Source organism: Belonocnema kinseyi, chromosome 4 (genome assembly GCF_010883055.1).
Source record: "Belonocnema kinseyi isolate 2016_QV_RU_SX_M_011 chromosome 4, B_treatae_v1, whole genome shotgun sequence".
NCBI lineage: Eukaryota > Metazoa > Arthropoda > Insecta > Hymenoptera > Cynipidae > Belonocnema > Belonocnema kinseyi.
The window spans coordinates 143,723,084-143,731,438 of NC_046660.1; the positions used below are offsets into that span (position 1 = coordinate 143,723,084).

The 8,355-nt window shown below is 35.9% G+C and overlaps 1 protein-coding gene across 1 annotated transcript; it reads right to left on the reverse strand.

The window, feature by feature from the left end:
- Positions 1 to 6,581: 6,581 nt before the first annotated feature.
- On the reverse strand, positions 6,582 to 7,190 carry LOC117171147. The gene has a single exon (XM_033358201.1). The coding sequence runs from the start codon at positions 7,188 to 7,190 to the stop codon at positions 6,582 to 6,584; it is 609 nt and encodes a 202-aa protein (XP_033214092.1).
- Positions 7,191 to 8,355: the final 1,165 nt, after the last annotated feature.

Sequence of the window (8,355 nt, forward strand, 5' to 3'; positions counted from 1 at the left end):
GGCGCATACTTTGAATAAAATATTTGTTATCATTCTCTTGAAATAAATGTGTTTTTTTCTTGAAAAAATACCGGTTTCATATGTATACACCTGGTATACCCTGTGATGGGGTACTTACTACACCCCTGGGTAGGTAATTGCTGGACAATTCCATAATTAGACTCTTGAACCTGAAAGAGACAGAAGCAGAAATTTGTTACGTGACATCAAAAATTCATGATAAGCGTTCAGATTATAATTTGTTTATTAAAGAGAAATTTTTTGTTCTATAGTTTTTGTAAAGAATTCAGCTTCAGCTCGATTAGAGGCTGCAAAAAGATGGTGTAAAAAGTGTTACGACCAAAAGATTAACGAAAAAAAGTTTGAGCTAAGTCAATACGTTTATATACTAATTAATACGAGAGAGGACAAATTTGATGACTATTATTCAGGCCCATTTAAAATCGTTAGAGTCATTGATGATCTCAACGTAGAGTTGCAAATCACACCAAAGCAAACTTCTATTGTTCATGTAAATCGCATCACATATGCATTTTTGAGATACATTTAAACTTAAATTTGAAAATTAATATTACAATTTATTTTTGCAGCCTTCATAACAATTGTAGCATATAAAAAACGTCTCTGTAAACTTGTAAATTACCAGATGTCAAATTAATGATAAAAAACTGTAATTTATTGAGAATTAAATCATGTATCATGAAATTGCTAATATTAAATTTCAATAATTGAAATAATTGAATTGCAATAATTGAAATTTTTGAATTGTAGATAATGAATTTCAATTTAAAAATTTGCTAAGAGAAAGAGAGAGGGGGAGGAAGAGAGAGAGTCATTGTCGAAAATTTTTTAGTTGTAGACAATTATATGTTTGACAAAATAATTATAATGAAAAATAACTATTAAGAGATTTTAAATACCACAAACTTTCTATTTTCATTTACAATTGAGTCAGTACTTTGAAGTTTTTATGGAATAATTGATTTTAATTTTATAGACCAATCTCTGATTCTGATTTTTTGTCAGAAATTTAAAAAAAATGGATTATTGTTAGAACTCATTATATATTCTTTAGTAATATTTATTCATATACTAGAATAATTGGCTATTTATACAATCTTCTTGAACTACTTTTTGTCAGGAAAAATTGCGTTTTCGTTTAAAGCAGAGTTGTAACAGTCAGAGAATTTCAATCGAAGATCCAAATAAAATAAAAGGGAATACTTAGGATTTAAAATTTTAGTTAGAATTTAGTGACGAGTATTCCAAATGCATCTCCCAAGAAAGTATTGTATACAATAAAAAAACGTGACTACTCACCAAATATTTTCTCTGTTAAGCTCCTCGTGAGCCGTAAAATGATGTAAAATATGCTATGACATTATATCACGTAAAGTTTGTACAAATATTGAATGTGTTTAGCTTTGTTTGCACAAATGAACACTTTTTTAATTTCATGTCCATGGATGGGATAAGCGCACTGGTTTAATTCTTTTTTGCCAGTTTTTTACTAAATATCATCAGTCACAATTTATCATAATCTATGTAGCAACTAGACATCTTGAGCGAATGCGAATTTTATCGAAAATTGGACGAAATTCTTTAAATTGAAAAAGTCACTTTATGGAAGTGCCTTTTTTCTAAGGTGAGAAGTCTAATGAGCAGATATAATTCACGTTCTTGTCGCTACGAACAGCACCATCGGTGACATAAAATGCCGGGTTTTACAATTGGAAATACATGAAATACATATAATGCGAATACATTTCAATTGAGAATAAAATATCTTTCGAGAAAAGATTAGGAAAGCAATAGTCGGGCAAGTCGGCATGAAAAGAAAGAAAATATCTCTAACGATAAAGCATTCTTTCTGTAAATAAAATGTCAAGACTAGTATGATGAATGTGAACGAATATATATATATATATGAGATTAAATGTTAGCATCATCAACAACAGATGGTTACTGATTACGCAATCCATAGTTGGGTTTAGGAGGCTAAGGAGAAATATAGAATTTTAGACTAAGGATTAGGGCCAATGTGTAATAAAAGAATGTATGGAAATGTTAGGGAAGCTGAGGACCGCTGCGACGGGATCGAAGCTCCCGACGATGAAGTAAAGGACCAGAAGAACCTGGTACACAGCCGCGGCTCGTTCGTTAGTTATCTCGAGATATTAAATTAAAGTTTGTAAAGATAAAGTTTAAAAGTCCACATTATCTTTTTTAAAACCTTAAATTGAATAAATTATTCTTATTTAAGAAGATTTTCAGTCAAGGATTTCATCTTTGGAGTTGGGTTTCCAAACCCTTAATTGCGGAAACGGACTCGCCAATTTTGAATTTTCATATATATAAAAATTTAGAGACCTATTTCAAAATTAACATTTTAAATAATTCAACTTTTCGCGCGTAAATAGAGTTCCGCTCGCTGCACCACTAGAGATACTTGGGAGCTCTATGACAGAGATAAGTGTATTTATAAATAATTTAATACATCTATTTGCCGGTTATGTCACTTTTTTAAAATTCAAATAATTGTCTATCATTATAATAAAATTTGGCTCTGAATTCTGCATATTCAATAAAAACAATATAAAGTAATATAATCAAATCTATTTTTCTTTCATATAATACATAAAAATAATGGACTCTGGAGGTAAATAATTGTGCACTTTGTGCTAATGGTAAGTAATTGAGCAGAACCTTAATTGGTAAATCCATGGACATAGGAAACATGGGACTAGGCATGCTATTGCGGGGGTGATGGAATGAGCGGGGTGGTCCACCACCTTTTGATGTCCTGCCACAAACATTGCAGCGTTCACATGTTTATATTTTCATGCACAGTTTGTCGGCAAAAATGCTCCTGCGCATAATCAAATGACACATCGTAAGATGGCGGCTCTCCCCACTCATGTCCATGGGTAAATAATTTCAGAAATTGCTAACTTTCGTCATTTACCGACGTGCAACTTGCGCCTTCAAAGTAACTGTTAGGTCATCCGTTAAGAGGGCGCAGTTATCAGCTCATGTTTTTCACATTCTCTTATTCCATTAGATCGGCAATCTCCTACCTCTTCTCTGATAGAAGTTCTATAGTCTGCTCAAGTTCACTGTAGCTACAAGAATGATTTTTTTTCGCGTGATGAACTTGGATTCCCAATGGATTTTCACTGATAACACAAACTAAAAATTGAACAAAATCAAATCGATCAGCGATCAAATGCAGTCAAAAGCTAAAGTCTGTTGGAATCGTTCTCTGACAGAACGAACTGGAATCGTTCTATGATAGATCGATTTCAACAGACTTTAACATTTGATTGCATTTGATCGATGATAGATTTGATTTTGTTCAATTTTTCTTAGTATCATTAGTTATTATTATTCATGTATTTATTACAGAAATAGAAGTGTTACGTCCAGGCGCTGCAATAGTTAATTGTCTTATAGAGCTGCGCACTGATACCTTGAGTTTGAGGATTCGTAACCTGTCGTTGAGTGGTTGAAACCACCAACCGCGAGAATAGGTCAGGTTTAAAACTGAAATCACTGAACACACTCTTCAGTTAGATAAATATAAATGTTTCATATTATTTCACAAATCATCAATTGCTAATTCTTGATGAACAATGTATGCTTCGATACCGTCACGGGCATAAATGATAATTATAATATAGTGAAGTTCATAATAGACTCGGCAAATTTGAAACGGCTCAAATTGATTATTTGAAAACGCTTCAAAGAGATCGAATAACTCTGGATCCAGATTAGACATTTTTCCGAATATTTAGTCCGTTGAATTCTTTAGTAAAATTGTATAAATTAATTATTAATGATTGAGATTAATCGCGCACAAGTAGTCTTAGCACTCTGTTTTATCGGCAGAGTCGATCGCACACGCGCATTTCTTAGTCACAAATTGAGGTGAGGTTGCCTCAGTATTGCTTTTAAAGATTTTCTAAGTCCGAAAATATTAAAATATTCGAGAGACAAGTGTCGCAGGTTTAACTTTTGAAAGAGCGCGCCGAAATACAAAATTCTGACGTTTTCGTGCTCCGCGGCTATTTTTATAAGCATAATTTTGGGAGGCACTTATCCCTACTTTTAACGCTGAACCAATCGCATTTCTAAGGTCGCATGATTTTATGGCCGAATAGCCTATAGTGAGCGATGTCGACTAGCTCCTCCCACCGGAAGTAAGCAATTAAGTTGAGTGACGGGACTAGGTCACGGGTCTAAAGTCCACGCCCGGCCGGATGCACGCCTATTAAGTTTGAGTGACAGTTTCCTGTCCGAAAGTCCAAAGTTAGTCCTTTTGTAGCGTCTGGCTGGCGCCAGATCCTATTAATTATGCTAAAAATAGATCAGGGACTCATACGTATGGCCTTGAATTCACCTTGAAATGTGAAATCGCTTAGCTATACAGCGGATACGAAATAAAACTAAAGTTCTACGTATTGCTTACAATTAATTTCTTCTTTCCGCAATTATTCTATTTTTGAATTAATATTCATAATTAAGGTTGACTAATTTAAACATTTGCTCAGTTCTTATATGTTTTCAACATTCCTTCAAGCTGTTTGAACTTTCCCGCCAGAGAATTTACTTGTTCAGAGAGTATATAGTCAAAGGGTCCCTGCGCCCTGGATATTTAGTTCCCAAAACAGTTAACACCGTTACACCTCCCCTCTTATTCAAAAAGGTGGCTCATGCTTCGTGCTGAGACAGCTTTTCTGGATGACATTCTCGAGTGCCAACCAGTGCCTGGTTTGATTTAAATTTAATGGTTATGTCCTCCCAGTGTTTTTTTATTCACAGGTTGTGCTGTTCTTCGAAGGGGCACTTTGCGGTATTTGTTCCTTTTTGTTTGTTGTTAAGAGAGCGTTATCTCGTTAAGGTTTTGCGAGATTTTTTTTCATATTTTGTTCTCAATTTCTAGTAAATGACAATCGTACATTTTAGTTTTTAGTATTTTAAAATTTAGTTTTCAAACTTATAAAAATTAAAATCTAGAACTGTTTAAACTCTAAGATTTCATATAAAGCTAAACTATTTGTACAAAAATTTCGGTTCAAATAGTAAAAAAAATTTATAATTAAAATTCTGCCAAAATGTAATACTACATGTAAATGCTTCAAGATTTTTAAATAAGACTTTGAAGCATTTTAAGGATTTTAAGTTATTTAAAATTAAGAATAGATTTTTTTTTAACAAGTTTTCAGTTTATAGAAAAATTTAATCGTTCGATTTGTAATATTTCTATCCCAAAAATGCTTAAAATGATAAAATTTTGAAAAAATTTGAATGCATCGATTGATTCGTCAATTTAGAGCATTAAAATTGTGAACGTGGTTTTATATTTTTGGAAGTGATTTTAAATCTTTGAACTGTATAATTTATAAAAACTTTATATTTTTAATTTAGTAGTCTAACTGCATTTAATTTCAAATTAGTCAGTTGAAAAGTGTTAGTAGCTTTAATTTTAGACGTGTAAATTATTAGGAGTTTAAATACAACATTTTGAATTGAAGAATTTTTTTCCTTTTTTTTCGGTTTTCAAAGTTTAAAATTTAAGAGTTCCACTTTGGGTGCTTCAATTTGTAGCTCTGTTTTTATTACATTAAATAGGAAAATTGTTGGCTTCCGATTTCGATCTGTTGATTTTATTTGTATTCTATTGAATTTGTTTCGTTCTACGTAATCGTGGGATCAGAATCGATCTCTTGTGTTTCGGGTGTTTCCAGGTTCCGATCCAGTTGGGGAAGTGGTGAATTCTGGTTAGTAGAGTCACGAACTATCGGTTGTGCACTCAATTTTAGTTCGTCGGTATGCACGATCTTCGTTTTGTTTGGGCCTAACCTAATAAGTGCGTTCCGATCACCTACTAGTTTTTCTAAAATGTATGGTCCGCTGAAGTACGGATCAAATTGTCTAAGATACTCTACTAAAGTTTGATGACTCCTCTCTAATGAGCCTAGACTTTGAGGATGATAAGCTGTTGACTGGATCTTTTTGATTCTGAACACCTTGCAAAAGGTTTTCATGCATTGACTTATCAGATTTGAACCTTGATCGGTATGGATAACACGAGGGCATCCATAACGTGATATAAACTGCTCCGCTAAGGCCAATGCGATAGTAGTGGAGTCTGTATTTATGAGTGGAAGTGCATCTGAATATTTCGTGAAGTTGCATTGTATCGTAAGAATGTGGGTATTTCCCTTTGAAGACTTGGGAAGTGGTCCCACCAGATCAATTTGGATCTTGTCAAAGGGAACTTTAGGAGTGTCTGTGATTACCATCGGTTGACGAGTCCCTCTTCGTTCTAGCTTATTTCTCTGGCAATTTGTGCAGGAAGATACTATTCTTTGCACGTCAGCCTTTAAATTATTCCAATAGTATGTTGATCTCACTCGCCAATAGGTCTTTTTGACACCCTTAGGCCCTCCTACAACTGATTCGTGATATCCTCTAATTATTTCATCCCTCATATCAACTGTGGGAATTATTATTTCTCCAGAGCAAAGTACTATCGAAAGTCCGGAACCAACAAAATGCTGTTCAATCGTTTTTTCTACTTATTCCCAAGAAAGGTCGTCGAGACTGTTTCCTGTACTTGGAATTCTGACACTTTGTACCCTCAAGGCTTCCATAGCCTTTCGAAGAGCCAACATGGCTCCTGAGACAACATTCAAGAATACCTTGTCTTCCTTTTTGTCTTTCACAATGAGACTGAAGATGAACCTCCCATTACGATTGAACACAACTATCTCTCCGGCCTTCGGGCTTTCCCTCCTAATGTCATCGACCTTTAACAAATTTTTACTTTTCAAATCCTCGCTAATTTCCGATGTCATGTATCCATCCGCGGAGATTAGATGAGCAAGATGACCCTTTCCCATACAGACCTTATCTTTGCTGTATGTGAAGATACCTTCCACCAGGGCTAAAATCTCTTTTAGGGGAGTATCGGCACTGGAACATGGATTCACGTGACAGGGCGTCACAGACTCACCAATACAATATGGTACATTTTCGACGTGACCAGGCGTCACAGATGCACCAATACAACATGGTGTCTTTTCAACGTGACCAGGCGTCACAGATACACCAATACAACATGGTGTCTTTTCAACGTGACTAGGCGTCACAGATACACCAATACAACATGGTTGTATTTTCAACATGACCAGGCATCACAGATGCACTAATACAACATGGTGTCTTTTCAACGTGACCAGGCGTCACAGATACACAAATACAACATGGTGTCTTTTTCCGGCTGTTGTCAGTCCGTGGCCCGATCAGAGGCAAGTGCGAATGCGTCGCCAGCCCTTGACTCCGACCGGATGCCTGCTCCGAACTTTGATTGATCATAGTTGAACTTAAAAGATCGGTGCCAACAGACTGACACTGCCTGTCCCCAGCCAATTGCGCGTCGACTTTCGCAATCCGGGGGCTTTCACAACAATTTAAAGGACGTGTTGACCTTCCCCTAGGCCTAGGCTTTCAAAGAATCCATGTTCCAATAACTCCTCCAGACTTTTCCTGTCATCGTCCTCTCCCCAGGTTCCAAACACTCTCACAGGTCTACGATCCGCAGATTGTGCTTCTTTCGAGTCAGTTTCCGGCCCCTTAGATACATTAACATCAACCGGGTTCCTTGACAATGCGTCCGCATTGCTATTAATTTTTAAGTCAAGGTCCGATAGGACCTTGACTTAAAACTCCACCTATTGCATAGTTGGATGCAGCGGTGGTGAACACAAATGGTTTCTCGAAGTTTGGGTACTGCAACAAGGGTTCAGTACATATTGTATCGTGCAGGACTTCAAAAGCTTCTTGAGTTTCAGGGCTCCAAATGAATTCGGCTTCATCTTTAAGAAATAAGGTGAGAGGTTTAGCTGTTTTTGCAAAGTTCGGGATAAACCGCCTATAATAACCGACTAATCCTAGAAATTGTTTCAGATTTTTCTTTCCTTTAGGAACAGGAAACTTTTTCACAGAGTCCGTCTTCCTGGGATCTGGTCTTACTCCATCCTAAGTTATCACATGTCCCAAATAAGCAATTTCTCGTTTAAGGAAATGGCATTTCTCTGGTTGTAGCGCCAGCCCAGCTGATTTCAATCGACCAGGAAGAGATGTTAATTTTCGAGAATGTTCTTCGAGTGAGGCTGCATAGGCGACTATGTCGTCCATGTAGACAAACAGTTTTATGCCTTGAAGACCTGTGAGTACACAATCCATGACTCTTTGAAAGGTAGCTGGAGCATTCTTAAGGCCAAAGGGCATCCGAGTGAACTCAAGGTGCGCATAGGGAGTTGAGAAGGCTGTTTTTGATTGAGAGTCTGG

Coding starts and splice junctions, on each gene's coding strand:
- LOC117171147 (XM_033358201.1), bottom strand. CDS start 7,190: ATGTTGAAAATACAACCATGTTGTATTGGTGTATCTGTGACGCCTAGT.